Source organism: Chionomys nivalis, chromosome 14 (assembly GCF_950005125.1).
Source record: "Chionomys nivalis chromosome 14, mChiNiv1.1, whole genome shotgun sequence".
In the NCBI taxonomy this organism is placed as follows: domain Eukaryota; kingdom Metazoa; phylum Chordata; class Mammalia; order Rodentia; family Cricetidae; genus Chionomys; species Chionomys nivalis.
Window position 1 is genome coordinate 15,750,331 of NC_080099.1, and position 21,001 is coordinate 15,771,331.

The following is a 21,001-nucleotide window of genomic DNA, read 5'->3' on the forward strand; positions in this document are numbered from 1 at the left end:
TACACATATGTACACACACATACGCATGCATGTACACACACACACACACACCCATCCCAGAGGTGGAAGTGAACTGGACAGCCCTGCTGAAGTTAGGAGGCAGGGGTCTCCTTAGGTCACAGTATTCTCTTCTGCCCCTAGGGGGCCCCAGATAGTGCTTTGAGCTCCCAGGCACAGCAGAAGGACTGAGCAACTAGTTGCTTCAGCAGTGGAGCTCTGAAAGCTCTCAGGCCCTGCAACCCAGTCTAAAGTCCTTCGTGTCCAGGAGCCACAGCTGTCCTTCATGGATTAAGTTATTGACGATAATTTACACAAATATTTTTTTAAAGCTTCAAAATTTATTGCTGTACATTTCCTCATAGCATTCACTACGGAAATAGTGCAAATATTTATTTTGAACTCTATAGCATTTGAAAGATCACAAAGCTTTTGATATCTTTTGCAATCATTTATGAAGATCTATATTAAACTTGTATTATTTTTAAAATTTAAACATTATAACATTCAAAGAGATTATATAATGCTTTGTAAAGGAAAAATTTCCGGAAGCCATTGGGCACTCTGTCTTGATAAAACTTGTTTTCTACCTGCATGAGTCTTTTATTCACACACAAACTCAGTCAACAAATCCTTACTGACAAGCACATTCCAGGCATTGTCCAAGGCCCTGGGGGGCTTAAGATGGAAAGACACCAGCTCTGCTTTTACTTTGATTACAGATCATACTAGAGACAGACATGCATAACATTTTTTACAATACAATAAAGTGCCTCCGCGAAGGTATTTACAAAATACAGTGAAAACTCAGATAAGAAGAAGAGCATCTGCCTGGAGAAATCTGGGCAGCAGCAGGAGGTCGCCACTGAGCTGACACTGGTCCGCGAGCAGGGACTTGCCATGTTAGACAGGTAGGCAGGAGTAACGGGTACAGACACTGAGGCCCAGTAGAACTTCAAGGGAGAAGTGATGTGGCTTTTCTTGAAGGGAAAGGCAATGGGGACAGCAACAGGGCGAGGCCAACTACGTGCAACAGGCAAAGGGCTGGGGCTGTACCAGGAAACAGCCTTGCTCTCCTGGAGCTTACATTCTACTAAAGAGACACAGAATCAACAAATCAAACAGGTTTCAGAATTCTCTACAGAGAAATGGGGTACTGAAAACAGAGCGACGAAGACAGTCAGGGTTACTGACAAACGCCTCTTGAAAGTAACAGGGAGGACGGTGACAGCATTCTCCTGAGTGTGCCCGCTAAGTGCCAGGCGCTGTACCAAGCACCTGGCCAACAGCATCTGGCGGAATCCTCTCAACTCTATGAGGTAGGTATTGTTATTCCTGTATCACCGAGGAGGGAAGAACTCAAGGAGACTGAGGGCCCTGACGGGCTCTCTAACTGCAAAGTTCCTGTTCTGACACTTGAACCTGCATTTAAAGGCATGAGGAACTCTAAGCAGGGAAGGGACGTGATCACCTCTGCTTCTTTGGAGACTATCTCAGGAGACAAAAGCGGGGAAATAGAAGAAAGGACGGGGAACACCTGGAAAAGGGGAAAGCTATTCAAAAGTCCAAAGGGAGGGAAGAAGGTTCCTGTGAACTTAGTGGTTCTGGAGGGAAGGATGTGAGGGGTGTGGCTACCTCAGCACTTGTAACAGGACTAAGATGTTGCAAGCAGGGGAATGAGCAACATCCAACATCGTCCCTGTATCTCTGTCTTGTCCAGCTGAAGTTGATTTTGAGCCAAGTTGAAGAATCCAAGATGATGGCAGGTTGTGGTGATAAAATGATGAATTTAATTTCAGACAAGTCCTGTGGGTATACTGGAAACATCTCAGCCTCATGCGATGGTCACTAAGACACCGCTTTATAATGGCTTTTACACCTTGTGTCTACCTGAGCGAAGGACACAGGGAATAACTACTGAAGCTTTGTGGTATGGTCACTGTCAGTTGGCTTCAAAAGTCTCTTTACACAAGTTTGCATGGTGGGCTAGATTCTGTTGTAAAAAGAATATATGATTGCCAAAACGTGATCTCAAGACATAGCTGTATGTAAAGAGTTGAGGTTTGGGTAGGAGAAGAACAACTTTTGGAAAGCCATTCCAATAGTAACACTAGCTCTTTAAGAAATATCAGTGTTAACTCCAACATTCTTAGCCTGAGTCACTCTGATGGCCGCTAGGCGGGATCCTCTGGCTACAATCCTCCCAGAGCTGGCAAGTCTGCCATTCATCTACCAGCAGGGATGTTTCCAGAAAATGGGGCCTAAGGCCCAGACATATAAATTTAGTAACCAGAAATTCCAAGAAGTATTGTTACACTTTGGCAATAAAGTTCCAAAACCAGAGCAGCCCAAACACCCAGTTGGAAAGCTTTGGCAATCCTGCTGCTCCATTCTCCCCTGGGGAGGAAAGGGTGTTGGAGGTTCTGGTAATAAAGGGTGCAGGTGACACAGGTGCACAGGTGGTCACACCTTGACTACATTACTTCAGGTCTAATTTTATTGTTTTTTGGTGGTGGTGGTTTTTTGGTGCTGGGATCTGAACGTAGGGTCTCATGCATGCTTAACATGAGTGCTCGTTTAAAGTGAACATAAATACAGCATAGGTCCGATACACAAATACATCAACTATCCCTATAAAGCAACATTATTGTGCCTCCATTTTTTACAATTTCCTTATAGCCACTCCCTCTTGTCTTTGGCTCAGATCAATTTAAGTATGTTTTAATTTAAAAACTCACTGAATAATTTAATGCCAGTTTTAATAAATAAATATCAAGCTATTTCAGTGGTAATAAAGTCAGGCTTCAAACAAAAGAAAATAATTAATACTTTGGTCAGATACTGATTAGTAAAGCTTCACACTCCGGCTCATTGCGCAAAGGATCTGAAGTGCTCTGCAGACTCAGGAAGCTATCGGGCAGCACCCATAGGGGGCCTTGTATCGCTAACTTGTGTCACAGGAAGAACGAGCCTTACTTTTGTAACACTATTCAAAGTCCTAGTCACAGGCAAGAGAAGAAAAGAAGAAAACTGGATGGCAGGAGACAATGTGAAGCTTCTGGCGAGACAATCCCTACAGAGAGAAGCCTGTAGGCGCACTGCAATACACCAGCTACTTCCTACCACCTCCATTTCCAAGCTAAGGCGAGGGTCAAAGTTGAGCATGGATCAGGAGGAGTGCTATCCAGGGGCTATTATAATGTGTATTCTTTAACAGAAAAAGTTCCAATCAGTCTGTGAATATAATCATTTATTTGTCTTTACAGTGATGATGGAAGAATGTACAGGTATCTTCTTTCAATAAAGTATAAAATCTGCTTATATACAGTGAAGTCATAATAATCTTTAATTGGGAAACTTATTTGGTACTCCTGATCTGTTTATATTAAAACTGTGGGGGAAACAAATATCTCACGTAAGTGCTACATTTCCAGTAGATTGCACCTGGCATCAGAAGCTCCACTTCATTTTAAGGGTCCTGCGTGCTATTATAAAAGACTAATTTTAAGTCCTAGGACTCAAAATAAACATCATTTGGAATAATAGATATATACATCAAAAATACATCTAAAAAGGCATTGGTTAGTGCTATTAAAAAGCTCTATGTGCTCAGGTACACTGTTTTCTTACAGGCGAAACCCGGTGGAAATGTTTTCATTCCGTTTCTAGCAATTTGCTCTTGGGGACGGTCAGTTGAAAGTTACCTGTGGAGACAGAAGAACAAAGATTTCTTAGGCGAAAGGTCAGTAAGACTCACTGAGAATCCCATCTGTGCAGTCCTGAGACTGAGCTCCAGGACTGGATGGGGATGGCTGGAGACCGGAAGTCACCGGATCCTTTATACTCCAGTATGTCATCCTGGTGACTTTATACCCAGTTCACTACCATACATATTACTGCTTATACAATATTTCTGGTCTACAATTAGCAAAACCAGCATAGAAAGGAAACTTACGGGGCACATAAATAAAACATCCTAGCAGATATCAGCCAAACCCAAACATATTTCTGAGAAAATTCTACCTAATAATGATTTCTTGTGCTTCCAAGTGGTTGACTTGACTTTACAGCATTTGTGGCCGTGCCTGAGATGACTGTGCAGCTATAAACTCACAGCCGCATGTTTCAGCCATGCTTGTCACTGTCTCTTTTCCACAATCGCTCCTAAAATGTCTGATAACCTGGGGACCTATCTATAAGTACACAATGTAAGTAATACAGAAGATCCTGGCATGTTGCTTAACTACATAAATAACCTAAGTACACAAATGTGTGTCATTCTTGCATGTATAGAATATTAGGGAGAGCACCAACATGAGAAGGCTAGCATGCCCAGGAAACCAAATCTTAGAAGACTTCATCTGTTATAGCCAAGTGAAGCTAGCCAGCTTTGCCTGTTATCTTGCTATAAGCTAGAGCCCCACCGCTTCTACACATAAGGATGAACATCTAAACAGGTTGTGTAATCCAGGTTCTTAAGAACTTTGTATGCATATAGACTAAACAAGTAGGTCATGTGAATGTAATTTTAATGTTTAAGAAGTATTCTAAGTTTTCAACAAGCTACAAGTCTAATGGTCTGGTCTAACAATGTCTTCTTGAGGTCAGAATATAATATACATAAGTCTATGGTTATTGAATATATAAAATAATGGTCATTTTTTAAGGCTTAATTAAAATTCAATCATTCTTCAGTACTTAGTTACTAGTGAGAGATGCACACTGTATGAGGCAATGAACGGGTGCCAGCTCCTGTCCACGGAGGGCGCCTTAACACCTGCTGATAATATGAGCAGTCTGAGTGCTGCCTACAGAGCAATCTAGAAGACAATCACCAAGGAAGCAGAGGTCTAGTTATGTCTTAGCTACAGGGCTCTGCCTGTCCGTGTTGATTTCAGGAGTAAATTACAAAAGAGAGGAAAACAAAACAAACATACAAAAGCCAAACTGACAGAAGAGATGTGCCACCCCAGATTACATCTTGCCATGATGGCATAAACTATATCATGGGTACAGCACTCACGCAGACTCCCTCACTGGCTGCAGGGACATTGTGGCTAGGGCCGCAGAGCACAGGAGCCTGCTCCAGATTTCCCTCTCTGAGAGATATAACACACACTGAATGAACACATCAGATTCCTACAGTGTGACCTTTCAGCCTGGAAAACAAAGTGTGAACTGTCTCCACAGTGTCTTCCTAGCCTCAGTGAGTAAATAAACAGTTTAAAATATGACTGAACCAGATTCTCCTAGTAAGGACATAAAACATTTAAAACTGGACTAAACTGGATCTAAACTAAACTTCTGGTCAGGAAATGATGTGACTGATGTTTGCTGCCCTGGACTCCTTGTTGCAGTGTCAGCACAGTACTGGACACTATTAAAATAAGGAGAGGCACTCAAGGAAAGGGAAGGGGACGCTAACAATTACACCCATCTTCTCTCAACTCTGGCGAACAGGACTCCCAGGCAGCTGCTCCAGTGGAAGCCTGATTCTCTCCACTGCTGTCTCAAGCTCACTTCCAATCAGCCACCAATCAGGCTGATTCTACCAGCAAATACATATCTCAAATCTACCCTTCCCTGCTTGTGTCTCCCATCACCTTCAGAAAGCTGCCACTGTTCCTTACTGGATTACCATAGCAACATCTCAACTGCTCTCCTTGCCTCCAAGTTTTCTCTTGCGAAATAAGCAAATATGATCATACCTTCTGCAAGAAGTCCTGACTGACTCCCAGGCCTTCCTGATTAGACCTGCTGCCCACACATTGCCCTCCCCCACTCTCGACATTCCAACCTCTCATCTTCTCTCTGAAGAAACAAACCTTCTCTCTGTTAACCCTCTAAGCAAGCCACTTTCCACCTATGTTCCTCAAGACTCAATTCTACTCGCCCTTTAGGACCAAGGTAAAAGATCCTTCCTCAGAGTAACTTTGCTGAGCCTTGGCATCATGTTCTGCTCTGCTGTCTCTCCCTCTGAGATTTGGGTTCAGAGGGAACAAGTCATTGGCATAAGGATGGCAAGAATTAAAACAGATCTTGCCAAAACACAAGAGGGGGCTGGAAAGCAAGATCAAAGCCACAGAGTGTGAGCACTCAACAAAACAGAACACACAAACAGAGCCTACATATGCATCTTTAAGGAAAATTCATGTTATACTTGTCACCGTTCTGTCTGTTCTGTACCTAACGTGTGGTATGAAGGATCTACCTAACGGGAAACATTTTGATCATCTTATTGCTATAATTCTAAGGAGAGCATGCCATCCCTCTGTAGGCGAGTGGGGCCAGCCATTCCTCTGAACCCAAGAGTCCGACCTTCCTCTTTCCTCTGCTTTCTCTCAGAACATCATCAGCATTTTTTCACCACTGATCAAAACCATATGAAGTACACCAAAGATCCCTTGTAGGTAGCCACTGTGGCAAGAATGTCCTCAGAGAATCAGGACAGATGTAATAACTTATGGGTCCTTAAATACAGAGGGGGACACGTGGAGGACCCATGAGGGGAACAAACTACACTAGAGTGTTGAGCAAGCTACGAAGGGAAACGGCCGGTGGTCTCTGCACCTGTGTTTGCTGACCTGGTCATATTCTTAAGCGTCATCTCCACTGTCCATATCGATGTCTACCTCCTCCGTGTCAGCAGCCCGGGACAGGATGTCTGCCATCAGTGCTTCTTCCAATTTCTTGCGTACTTGTTGGACTCGCTCTTCCTGTTTCCTTTTCAAAATCAGAAGGAAATGAAACTGAAAATTTGGAAAGTAATAAAATGAAACTACCCTGAGCACCCCCGAATCACTTAGAAAAGCACACTTGCTTAGACTCCCAAGTCTACCTCTACACATACAAACCAAACACTGCAAGTTTCTCCAGAAAAAAAAAATTAAAGAACAGCTAGCTGTCCAAGGGTGGTGATCTCGTCTCAAGAGAGTCTGGAAGGAACAGGTGAACTTCAGTGGCCTTTTCCTCAACCTCACGATTTTCAAGTGTGTGAAGATTTGGAGTGATGAGTTAAAAATAAGTAGAAATAACTTGGAAGCAGAGATATGAGAGGACGATAACACAGAAAAGAAAGGAGAACAACTTCTTAGGCGAAGCATCAACAGAGACGTACCAGAGGCACAGCAGGCCGGGCTGAGTCAGGAGAGTGCAGTACTGGGAAGCCAGGTCCACACAGAAGAGTCAGACCCACTGAAGGCTATGACTGGGGACAGAGACAATCTCTTCTGAGAGGAGCCTAGTAGGCCAAGACTATTATCATGACCTTCCCTAGCCTGGTGACAGCAAGGTGATCTCAAAGTGACAATACCTACACATCATAAAGAAGGTCCTAAACCATTAGAAGAAAAACAAAACCCAGGATAAGAGGCTATTAGAATGCTCTGTAGCTCTATGAAGTACAGCGGGCAGGGAATGATGCAGTTTCCTGGGAGAGTAAGGAAAAAGAAATCCAGAAGCAAGCTAGGAAGCCAGGGTGAAAAATAAGGAGGCAGAGGAAGCAGTGAGCGGACCAGCTCCACAGAGAGCAGGTCGTGCCCTCCTGTGTAAGGAGACCAGGAATGGTCGGATGGATGCAGAACAGGAGAAGACGCTGCAGGAACAAGGAAAACCAGGGACTGTACTGGAGGTGGGGGAACCAAGTGGTTTCCTCCAATAAGGCAGACAGATGGCAGCAGTGTGCAAACCTGGGAGAGCTGACAGGGAGAGGAAACATGTTTTGAGGACTCCATCAAATCTCTGAGATTAGCCAGCTGTGCAATCCCTTCGGTTCTAACGCCCAGGACTGAATGACACTGCATCCAAGGTAAGGAGTAATAAGCACGCACCTTCCAGCTATGAAAATGCTCTACATTTCTTTATTAAAACAACTAGCACAAAGGATTTCTAAGAACAGACTTCCAGTTCCTGAGTGAAGCTTTAGATCGGGCAGGCAGGAGGAAGGCAGTACGGGTCAATCTGACCTCTGTAGTTTCTTCACATCAAATGAAACTGGAGTTCAGCAAATGCTCATGTAATGGAGCAGGCTCCAAAAAAAAAAATTGTTCATTTCTTAACATAGTTTGTCTCCTCTCTGGCCCAGTAACTTGTAATTTATGCCAAATGACATATAAGTCACGTTGGCAGTCTCATCCCTAAAGCCGGAACAGGAGAGATGCCAGAATGACGCATCAAGGAAGATGGGGTGGGGCACACTGAATCTTGTAAGAAGGCTATCTCGAGCTCTAATGTCTGTCGCTGAGTTTCTTTTACTTTAACCATGACAACAAACAGGCTTGCTGTCGGGGTAGATAGAATCCTATGACGTTCTCTAGGAATCTCCCACATCCCATATGTACTCCTTGGGCAATTTCTCCCAGTACGGGTGGGGGACGTTTGTTGACATGGTGAGATATCACTCTATAGTTGGTTACTAATCACAGAATCATTAATTAATCATGAGAAAGCTGAATCTAGTGAACCTAACCCAATACAAAGTGTCCTGAAAGAAAACTGTGAGGGTATAGAGAAGCCACATAGTGGGGAACTGCAGGTACCTTCAACAGTACAGAGCAGCCCTTTCCAGCAGTCAACAAGCAAACAGGAGTCTTGGCCCCGGAGCACACTGTGAATTTCCTATCAGGTGTCTGAACTTAACAAAAGACCCCATGCTCCAGAAGGGAAGATGGTCCAGATATCCCTGATTTCAGCCTAGTGGGGCTGAGCAGAGCACAGGCTGTCCAACCACAAAACTGTAAGCTTGTAAACCACTGAAGCTGTGACTCACAAGAATGTTACTAAGTATCAGAAAACAATTATACCCATGACTGAAAATATAGTCAAGTATGCTGAAGAGGTATACTCAATGCTGAGATGTTTAACCAAGTGCTCACACAGAAAGCATACACTACAACTAGAATAACAGAGAGGATTAGCAGGCTCCCGTGCAAGAGCGAGCTCTTTAGTTAGAACTTCACAGAACAAATGCCTGCCAGATGCACAAACGCCCGCCGGATGCAGCGAGAAGAAGAGCAGCAATTCTGCTCATGGTCTCTTCTGAAGCTGCGCCAATTCAACAAGGAAAGCTGCTTAATAATTCCTGTTCCACCAGTTATAGCAAATGATTTGTTAGACAACCCAAATCCAAGCCTGGTTTTAAGATTCCTCTACTATGAAAAGGTCTAATCTTGAAGCCATTCGTATTCCCAGTACCCCAGTCCAAACCCATAACACCTCAGTGAAAATCCTGATCGCTATAGGATCATACCAAAAAGGAAAAAATACTTTGTTTCCCAGATAATTATCTTCCTCAAAGTCACAATGATCCATAGAGCAACCTCATCTCTTGCTTTTTTATATTTTCTTTTTTAAAAATCTTCAAAAGTAAAGTTGATTGCAATTTCAGGAAACCAAAGAATATGAATACAAACTTGAATTTTTTTCTTTCTTTTCAAAAAATATTATTTTAAAGTCAAAGGATCATTTTCCAATTATAGGCTCATACATTTAGGAACATTTCCATATCAACCTTTATAGATTTAGATGGAAACAAATACAAACAGAAAACTATTTCAAATTGGATGATTCCAAACTGCCATCTGCTGGTTTCATTGAGGAATGACAGTCCAGGAAAACTGACTTCACATAGAAACAGTGAAGCACACGTACACACCGTACAACATAATATGCCAAGTAATCACTATCATCACTATAAAGTAATGGTACAAAACCCCAAAGTCTCAGAAAGTAACTTCCTCATGATCTCACTATTCCGTATGTTACTTCTCTGAAATAATAGCTGGCTTATACTTCAGGGTGCTGCCAGTCCAAATCAGGTTTTCTTTTACTGTAGTTGCTAAACACCTGCTTTGTGGCCCAGTCCTAAAAAGACTGAAAGATATTTATAGCGGTAACTATGTCCTCTCTTCATCCTGACTCTGTTTACCTCTTTGCTGTGTCTTTATCATTTGCTTCCCACCCTGCTCTACTATAAGAGTATGTATATGTGTATACGCATGTGTATGTGTGGGTGCATGTGTGTGTGCTTGTGTGGGGGGGTGCTTATGTATTTATGTGTGTGTGTGTGCATGGATGGGTTATGTCTCTGGAACAATTTGAATCTTCACATGTAACAATAAAGCAGTTATAAACAAACCTCTAAACTGAGCTTGAATGAAATAAATATATTCATGATAACTAAATAAAACTTTAAAATGTTGTAAGGCAGCAGGCTCCCACCTGCTTTAAAGAAAGGCCGGTTTGCAGACAAACCAATGCACAAAGAATCATAAAAGCATGGTGGAAAAAGTAAATGGTGTGGTTTGGGAATAGAACACCTGCCTTGAATGCTAGAGGCCTGGGTTTCAATTTCAAGCACTATACGAGGCAAATCAAAACTAAAAAGAACTGGCATAGAAGGCCAGATGGATGAAAGGGCTCATTAGAGCAGAGTTCCAGAGGCAAGGCTGTCAAGCTGCTGCCTTGAGAGAGTGACTCATCTGGTGATGACACCCATCCTTGTGATGGTCACTCTCATTCAAAGCCTATTTTCAAGAATATTTTTCTTACAAAGATCTTTATCACATTCCATTCATTTCCGAGAAGCTCTGTCTTAGAATTTCTATTGCTGTGATGAAACATCATGACCAAAAGCAACTTGGGGAGAAAAGAGTTTATTCATACACTTTCATATCACAGTTCATCCCTGAGGGAAGTCAGGAGCTGATAAGAAGGCCATGGAGGGTGCTGCTTACCGGCTTGCTTCTCATGGGTTACTCAGCCTGATTTCTTATAGAACCTAGAACCTCCAGCCCAGGGATGGCACCGCCCACAGTGAGCTGAGCCCTCTCACATCAGTAGCTGCTCTACAGGGCTGCACACAGCGTGGTCTTACAAAGGCATTTTCTGAACTGAGATACCCTCCCTTTCAGATGACTCTAGCTTGTATTAAGTCAACATAAAGCTAGCCAACACACTCTGTGAAACCCAAAGTATGATTTCTGATAGATTCATCCCTTATTCTTTTTTCCATCTAAAAGGCTTAGAACCAAAGAAAAATTTCTTCCCCCCCCCTTTTTTTTGGGGGGGGGATTTGCATACACAGAGAGTTATCTTGGGTATGGGACCTAAGCCTGAACACAAAATTCACTTAAAATTCACTTATACTTCACATAGAGTTTATACACCTCAAAAGCCTGAGATGTTGAACTTAGTTTTAAGTTTTGAATACAGGATGATCAAGTGTGCCCACTGTGACACTGAGCGTAAGGCTTTGCTAAAATTTATCTGGCAGCAAAACTCAGGTGTTTAAAGTTAAATTACAGTGCCTTACCTAATGTCTTCATCTGTGACAATGAAAGCTTTGCAGAGGGGTTGGGATGTGTTAAGCCATACAGCAGGGTTCTTTTCCACGGCCGCAGAGACTTGTCCTGTGATTGGTGCAGAGCTTGTGTGCAAAGCACTGGCTACAGCAGACAGAAGGGTCTCGTCATTGCTACCCGGACCGACTCCTGCAATGCGAAAGCAGCACTGCTGAAAGGAAAGCATCCCTGTGCCAGTGCGCCGGCCACTGCCTCACAGAACCAGTATTCTTATGCTCATGTATGGTCATACAGGTAAACCTGACACCTGACAATGCAACCAAGAACAATACTTACCCATTTAACAGCTACTATGCACCAAATGATTGACATTAAACAACGACAAAACAGTTAAGTACTTTAAACAAAACTTCAACTTTAAAACACATTTCCGAAGGCCCTAAACTTCGGAAAAGTTCTGTGCATTTTCTCAAGAAGGGTCAACTATTTAAATACCTTAAAACCCCTATAAAAGCACTATGCTATATTCAAGCATCCCTATTAACATAGCCTAGATCAATTTCTTCCTCTAGCTTTAATATCAATTTCCAAAAGGATCTCTATTCTTATTGTTATCCTGAGACTTCAGGGAATGTCAATGCAAGCATGGCATACCCAAACTTAATCAGTTTTTTCAGATGACCAAAAAAAGTTCAGATTCCTAGAAATAACTGCATACCTTCATGCTTTTAGGAACCTCTCTCCACAGCAAAATTTAAGTAAATAATTTAAAGCAATAATTCCTACAAAATACAAGAATGAGATAATAGCACAACTATACATTTGGAAGTCTTTTGAAAAATCTACACTAAGTCAAGACTGAGGACCGAAATTCTAGTCCTTGAAAAATAATGCCACTCTTAAATGAGGCATAACCATACGAAATGACAAGTAGACTGGCCACTGAGGCCCCTACCCCAGAATCCACTAGGCAACATCAAGATCAAAGTGCATATTCCTACTGCAACTTACAGCAGCAGTTTGTAGAGACATAGGAGGTCTTGCAGTAGTTCTTTTAGTGTAAGAAGATAAGAAAAAGAAAGTGTTGGGGTGGAATGCTGCTACTTAGGAAGCAGGAAACTTGGGGAACCCTTTGTTCATCTGTAGTTAAGGCTAAAAGCAGCACACGAGTTAAGGGAGATGACATGGCCAACCTGAAGCCAAACATTTCACACAGAAGAAAAAGAAATCCCAGGTGACATAATATACAGAAGCATCCCTATGACACATTACTCATCTATGGTTTCCCTTGGTTTCTAGCACAAGAGGAATGTCATCCAGCAAAGCGCATGTCCCCCAATTATAGATGCACTGGTTCAGGCCAATTATAGATGCACACTACCTAATTACAGTGCCTGCAACACAGTAGGCACCTAATAAATATCTATTCAACTAAACTTAGATGATACCTTGAAGGCCTTTGGGTAGCTCCATGGTTTTTATAATTTGTTCTGTTACATCTGATGCACTAAGTCCTTGCAGTCTCTTCTCCCAGAAAAGCTGTAAGGCAAAATTCCACCATTAGTAGACACGGAGACATTGATGCTGCTGAACAGCACAGTGTAAGTCATTCCAGTTTTCTGATTTTTTTTTCCTTACAGCATGCTAAATGAAACTTCAAACAAGAACTCTTTCAGCACATCCTAACTCCTTCTGATGAAATTACTCAAAAAGAGTTGTTTTGATTATGCAAACTCAACTGTTACAATATTACAGGTTGTTGTACATTATAAGCTATACATAATTCTCATAAGGTATCTTCAAAAGAATGTCATAATTTGAATTTTTGAAAATTAATTTATCATAAAATGTCAATGTTAAAATTTACCAGAAAAAGAAAACAAATAAAAATATGCAACATCTTTATGGAAACATGATTTTTCTAAAACATTTAAATGTAGTCTTTTAATACACTTAAGGGGAAAAATACTATACTTATTGTTAATATAAATTTTTCCCAAATATCTTAATACCAGTCATGAGTCACTTTCTCCCTGTCGCACAAGTACCTGAGTCACCAAACCACTCAGTGGTCCCAGAAGACTGTTCTGCCCTTAGTGAGCACTCCCTACCCCAGGGAGTCCACATACTTTCCAGATTTTATTCTTATGTCTCACTGAATGTGTCCATCCATGTAGCATAGTCTCTGAGTTCCTATCACATACTATGCTTGTCTTCAGATGCATAATCAGCAATGGTGCTTATCCTCCTTCTTTTAAAATCTCTATCATATTTACTGCAGACAAGGAGAAACAGAATTCTATAGGACTCCCTTCCTTTAATCATAGATAACAGCACATATTGCATAGTTGCTACTGAAAAACAATTTCTGTAATGAGAAACCATGGAGGCAACAGAATTAAGGTTGTGAAAGACACATGAGCCCATGTGGAAATTCCAGATCCACCACCTGTGAGGTGGACAGCGCTGGCCATGTTTTATTTCTTCAAAAGCTTTCATTCCCTTTTACAGACGTGGAAGTGATGGCTATCACACAAGATTACTGTGGAGAGTCAGTGAGGTAATATATGTCAAGCACCTATAATACAGCAGTCATAAAACTTACTACATTTACTTTGAACAAGATTTAGCTACTTTGAGGGCCTTGGGAAACTTAATAAATAAAGTATTAGATAGCCACCTGTCAGATAAACCAGAAGATGTGGTAGTATAATTCTCCTTATGGCAGAATAATAATATGCTATATTTATAATAACCTCAAAACTAGCAGCAAGAGTAGACTCCAGCCGGGCGGTGGTGGCGCACGCCTTTAATCCCAGCACTCGGGAGGCAGAGACAGGCGGATCTCTGTGAGTTCGAGGCCAGTCTGGTCTACAAGAGCTAGTTCCAGGACAGGCACCAAAGCTACAGAGAAACCCTGTCTCGAAAAAAAAAAAAAAATTGAGCCTGAGCACATGCATGAGAATCTGTCCTTCTCTCCCAACTTTCCTGCTGGGGATTTCTGCTACTTCAAGTATCTTTAGATTCTTCTTCCTCTCCCTCTCATTCATGCAGACTTCCTCCCAATTGGGCTTGGTGTTGTTGGGAATACTTGAGAAGCAGTACCTACTACCTAATATGCAAAGCTACTACAAAATGGAAACACAAAACCCCTTACTTTAAAAGGGTTAAGACTTCCAAGGCACCAAGAGCACAACCTCAAACCAGGCACAGGGCTCTTTCATCTAATAAGGAGCTCTTCCCAATCCAGGGCTCTCAAAAGCTGCACTCGGAGCTGGTAGGTTAGTGGTATGGGGCAGCAGGGGACAGGATGGAAGAGAAAGGAGAAATCTATGCAGGGGCGGCAGTATTTGGGGACATGTTGTAACATGATTTCATCCTGTAAAATTTTCAAAAGAACAACAGAAAATCATTCTGCCTGAACTATACAGTAAAAAGTTCCCACCTCCAAGTTCCTGATGAAAATAACCCAAGGAGTTTTTCTCACTGTAGCGCCATGTTGGAAGGAACAGTGTAAAGGGGCCGCTGTCAAGGCTCTGCACAGCAAAGCCACGTGAGCAGGAAAGGGAAAGCCTAGGACACATGTGTTGAGCAGAGACATATTTAGGTTGTTGGGAATGGGATGGTGCCATGGGTCCTGAAGGGTGTAAACCATCAAGAAGCTAAAGCTCCACGGGAACTGTCTCAGCACCTGGTCTTGACAAGCCCTGCTTTAGACACTGTGGCTGGTGGTGGGTGGCTTGGCTTTGCAAACTTCTTGCTACTGCAGCACAGGTGCTGGTTGTCACTGTGACCTTCTAAGACGCACCAAGCAGCCTATCAATTTTCTGAACAAAATGAAGCCTACAAGAAACTCAAAATCCTGTTCTACTTCAAGTCCAGTGGATGGCATGGGCAGCTTTTAATTAAGAGATCCCCAAACTGTAATTTCTTATTATATCTAGTCTGTCTATTTCTACACTGTGATGATGGTAAACTCTCAGAGAAACCTCAGGAGAGCTGAGCTTGTGTCCAGAACAGCAGGCAAGAGAGAAGCAGGGAGCAGACAGTTTCTGTGCTAAAATCATCAACAAGTTTGGAAAGCAAAGACCTCCCTAGCCACAAGGGTCTAAAGCAGAAGGGCTTCCCAGCCTGGCTTTCTGACAATTCCAGAGCATCTTTAGCAGCCTTTGGGTGTCTGACACACCATGCCATTTCCAACAACCCAAAAAATGTCAGAACCTTTCCAGGCATCCAGGTTGCCAGAGAGGAAGAGAAAGAAACAAATTGGCTTAGGATGCAAAGTTCTGATCAACAGAGAGAGACAGAGAGGCTGGACATTTACCACTAGGGGACCCAGATCTCTGAACTGATAGCTAGAGCAGCTAAACCCTCTACTCTGAGGGGATCCCTGCTCCATCTCGCCCTTTCTGGGCCTATCATACCCACCTAACCACCTGAGCAGGCTGCATCTTTGTGCACTGCCAAACAACTAGGCAATGATCAGAAAGCCAGCCGGCATGAGTAAGACAACACAGAATGCAAGTGACAAGCTTGATGGTATTTTCTGGACTTTTTGTTTTATTTTGCTTTGACAGCTTTTCTCCTATTAGTCTTTTGTCCATTTGTTTAGATTTTGTTTTTGTGTTTCTTGTGGACTTTTTGTATTTGTTTTTGTTTCCTGGTTTGTTTGTCTGTTTGGAGAGAGAGAAAGGAAGAACATAATGTTAGACTGGTAGGGAGATGGTGAGGATCTGAGGAGAATTTGAGGAGGGAAAGACATGATCAAAATATAGTGCATGAAAAACATTAATAAAAACATTTTTAAAGTTGAAATTCAGTTAAATTCTAACTAAAACTTTGGCTATACACAGCAATTATTAATTATTACCACTTATTAATAACTCAAACATACTGGATAAGTCATGTTCTGTGGGCTATTCTTTAGTACTAGAACCATTCCAAGATTGTTGATTTTGGAAGATGTGGAGTTCCAAATGTCCGAACCATCTACAGACATGACATACATCGGAATGTAAATACATGCACAGAATTTAGAAGGAACATGCAGCAGTCTGACGCAGATGACAACTGGAAAGGCGAGACTCCTACCAGAGTGACTTCTGGTGCTCAAGGACAGACACAGCAACAGAGCAGAATAGCAGAGCCACTAGTGGACACGACGCTTTACGTAAATCCTAGTGTACAGCTATCAGTAGCCTCGAGCTTGCTAAAAACCCACAGCGAAAGCATCTCCTCAAACTCAGCAATGCAGAAGAAAAAAGGTATTTTGACCCTCACAAATCATCATGAAATGCAGTTTCCCTTTTGTAATATAGTCTCCATTGGAAAAAGAATAAACTCAACACTCAGAAGCGTGTTGAAGTTCAGGAGTGAAACTACGCAGAAGTTTTTTAAAACTACCTCGAAACTCTACCTCTTTCTGTTTATTTTCAACACCATGAGCTCTATATTAACACCTAAGCCAATGGGCCCATGAGACTTGATCCCATGGCCGACTACAAGCGCCAGACACTGAGCCTCTGTGAAGTCCTCGCACCTCAGGTGTCCCCTCCAAAGCAAACAGTGTCCAGCTGCCTTGCTGAGCTAGCTCCACACCCAGGCTCCTGGTCTCTACTGTCTCCTCCTAGGCTGCCTTACCCAATTCCCACATTTGCTCTCATCTCCCTTCCTCTGCTTGGGTTTCTTTCTTTAAAAGAACAGGCTCACTTGAACTCTGACCACCTAAAGCACATCCTGGTTCATGCTGCTCCTCTCTCAAAGCACCTCTTTACTCCCAGAAGAGAAGGCCGTCTTACTTCCTGACCTGCCATTCCTTCGTTTCCTTCTCCGAGACTCTGCCCCCCTACCTGCTATCATATTAGCACTGCTTAAGATCACACAATTTTCTAATTCCAATTTTGTCTCAAGACCTCTCTGCCCAACTCCACTGTCACCTGTACCCGCTGTCAGGGAAGTCTACCTTTAAGATGGTTCTCTGTTAGCCCCAGCATGCTCTACTATGATTAAGTAGCTTATTAAAACACCTAAAAGTCAGTACCAAAGAAAAAAAGGACTGTAAGTAGTCTTCCAACAAAATACTCAAATGCATAGGAAATGGTGTAACTTTTAAAGCATGCAGGAAGAAAAGTGCTAACCCTTTATCACACAAAAGAAATGAGATGCTTTAGAATGTCATTTTTGAATAGCTCTAAGCTGCAGTCTTTAACTTGGTCAAGAGTAGCAAGGTAGCAAAGCTGGCATACAAACACCGGTGGACGTCCAATCAAAGGACAGGATGACAGAAAGAGTGCTAGCTTGGCAGCTAAATGTTTAATCCTGGTCCAGCGCTCAACACGTGGGTTATCTTGGGGAGAGTCTCTCTTAGATGTATTTTCACTCGTTCACTAAAAACACTAGTAATTGTGACTTCTATCATAAGTTTTCACGCTCAGTGGTAGAGTACTCTCTAGAAGTACACATGTAGTTCGGTGGTAGAAAGTGAATTTGAATTTACAAAACTCTGTGTTTGACTCTGAATTCCACCCAACAAAATAAAGGAGGGAGAAAAAAAATAAAAAGGTCTTGTCACATAATTATAAACTAAAGCAAAACCCAGAAAATGTGCACTTTACACCCACCAACTTTTGAAAAGTTAAACACATAAGATACTAGGTTACAATTATACAGGCAATGATGTTTCTGCCTAAAAAAAAAATCATTGTTCAATGTTTAAACTGCTCTATTTAAAGTCAGTTCCATTTAACATCTGAGCTCCCTGGTTATAGCCAGCAAAGGCAGCTTAAATACAATGACATGTAGAAACCAAAGGACAAACATAAGCCACTCTGTATTTTCTCAAGGTGTGTCCTAGGAAGAAGGGACTATATAATGATGAGAAACTTATCACACAAACAAGGTAAAGCTTGATTTGTGTGGTTGCAAAAGAAAAAAAATAATATGATATCATGTTAAGGCTAAATAAAAAATAACCATTTGGTCTAAAGAAAGATCAAGAACAAACAGAAAGGAAAATGCAAGGCTGATGAAAAATGAAGGAATAGAAACTACCTGCTATAGTGGTTTCTTTACATTTTGCTGACTACTCTCTAATCTACACATAGCACGATATATTCACCAAATGTCTGAAAGACTAAGATCATCCTAAGATGCCTATGAAATGAGACCACCATCCACAGCACTAACATTTCAGATGCTACTCCCACTAAGTTTAATCCACAACATAGGAGGAAAGAGAAGAAGAGCGGAAGGAAGAAAGATACGTAAAGATCATCTTGAACCAAAATAGTAAAACTTGCACTGCCATAAATCAAGAGGTTTTGTGACGCTAGTAATTATGGTACTGCAGCATCAGAAAGGAACAGACAAAGAAGCAGAATAGAGCAGATAGCCCGAAATAGATCCATCTGTACAAACATATCAAACGAACAGAACAAAGGAATCCAAGGGCTGGGAGATGGCTCAGTCAGTAAATGCTTGCCGGGAAAGCACAAAGACTTGATTTAGATCCCCATGCAAAAATCCTAGGCATGATGAATAAACAAGGAAGCTCAAATGCTGCCTTCCACCTACGTCAGCATTTCATCTACAACAAAAATGACAAAGCAGAGCAATGGAAAAATATTAAAAAAAAATAAAAGTGCTGTGTCAGTTGGATGTCCTTAAAGTAAGAAGCAAATCCACCTTAAGTCAAACACAAGGTCAAGATTGGTGAACAGAGAACTAAATGTAAAGCAAGCTCTCAGAAGATAACCCACAGGGTCACGCCGATAACCTTCAAGTGAGCCAATAGTTAAGAAGAGAAAGAAGTGATTGAGGTTTAACAAACACACACTGTGTAACTGCTACCAGGTCAAAAGAAAGGGCATTATCAGCACCCAGGTCTCTGTGCCCTCCTAGCCTCAGCCACCTCTCAAGGTCCTTAAAGCTATGAGCACATATTTCTCAAAAGACGGTATTAGAAGAGTAAAGCAGTAAGCTGGGCAGTAGTGGCGCACACTTTTAATCCCAGCAATGGAGAGGCAGAGGCAGGTGGATTTCTGTGAGTTCAAGGCCAGTCTGGTCTACAAGAGCTAGCTAGTTCTAGGACAGGCTCTAAAGCTACAGAGAAACTCTGTCTCAAAAAACCAAAAAAAAAAAAAAAAAGGAAGAAGAAAGCAGTAACCTAGAAATACAAGTAAACATTAGGATTTATATCAAAACATATATAAAAACTCTTTTAACCAATGGGAAAACATAATCCATAATACTAACAAATAAAAACTTGCAAAGGTATCAATGAGACATCTCAGTGGGTAAAGGAATGTTCTGCCAAGCTAATAGTGACCTTAGTTCAATCCCCACACTCACACAATGGAAGGAGAGCTCTGAGTCTGGCACTGCCCTTTGACCCCCACAGCAATCAGATGGCATGACCCTCACACACACAAAGAATAAAGTAATAAACAAATGAGAAGCCTTGAAGAGGTACTACATCAGAAGAGATTATCTACATGATCAAACCATAAACTGGTTATTAGCCACTACTTATCAAAAAAAATGCACGCACATAAGATCCATAAGAGACCACTGAGTACACACTGAAACATTTACAATTCCTAGAACTAATGACACTAAGTGCCAACAAAGACTTGAAGTGCAAGTTATATTTCTGATGAACATGTAGGTATGTACAACCGCTGAGCAAACTGAACATACACTCTATGACCCAACAGCTCTACTCTGGGTCTAAACCCACAATTAAAAACCACAGTAGAGTATTCACTTGAAGCAGTATTAAGAAACAGCAGTTTTTATTAAAAAAAAAAAAAAAAGGAAAAGGAAAAAAATAGAATCTAAGATGAACAAACAACGGATCTCTGTGAGTTCGAGACCAGCCTGGTCTACAAGAGCTAGTTCCAGGCAGGCTCCAAAACCACAGAGAAACCCTGTCTCAAAAAACCAAAAAAAAATAAAAATAAAAATAAAATAAAAAAAATAAGATGAACAAACAAAACAAGCCAATACAGAAAAAAAAAAAAACTAGCAACAATCAAATGAAAGCATCCTTATAATTAAAATGCTAAGAAAGTTAGGAGTAAAGATTTGATCCAAGGAAAAAGAAGAGCAAATGACAACAAAAAAGTCATGAAAAATAAAAAACATGATCATCAAAATATAAGCTGTGAAGGCCTAGAAATTAAAAATCAAGAGAATAGTTCAGAAAATAAACAACAAAATAAAGAATATAAAAGCAAAAACACAGGCAAATTAGAGGAAAATTCTGAGAAGCCAACTTTCACATAGAAAGATAAGAACTTGGGAGATTCAAGAGAGAAGGAAATTCTGAAAGGTAAGATAGAAGAAATGTCCCCAACAAACGGCAGGAATCACCTGTCTCCTACTCAGGCCCAGATTAAGTGAAAAAACCTTAGAAACACACAGGGATATTTTCCTTTGTTCTGCTTTTGAAGATAGAGTCTTCACACAGCCCAAACTGGCCTTAGAGTTTCTATATTCCTGCATTAGTCTCCTGAGTGCTGAGATTACAGGCATGTACCCCATGCCTGCCTATCTCCGTCTCTCCACCTTTTAAATAAAACACGTGTGTGTGTGTGTGTGTGTGTGTACGTATACTTACTTTTTGAGTGAATTCCTTAAAATCCGCATATAAAAAGTTAGAAAAGCATGCAAGCTATAAAAGCAAGTGCATGTTCTCCCTCCTT

The 21,001-nt window shown here is 41.5% G+C and overlaps 1 protein-coding gene across 1 annotated transcript in view; it reads right to left on the reverse strand.

Moving 5' to 3' along the window:
• Positions 1–329: 329 nt before the first annotated feature.
• Positions 330–21,001, reverse strand: part of Mbd2 (methyl-CpG binding domain protein 2) — a 53,256-nt gene continuing 32,584 nt past the window's right edge. Inside the window, exons 4-7 of the mRNA XM_057789005.1 lie at positions 12,746–12,836; positions 11,309–11,486; positions 6,582–6,720; positions 330–3,701 (exon numbers count right to left, since the gene is read on the reverse strand). Coding sequence (XP_057644988.1) covers positions 6,594–6,720; positions 11,309–11,486; positions 12,746–12,836 — 396 coding nt within the window. The 3' untranslated portion in view covers positions 330–3,701; positions 6,582–6,593. The remainder of the gene's footprint in view (positions 3,702–6,581; positions 6,721–11,308; positions 11,487–12,745; positions 12,837–21,001) is intronic.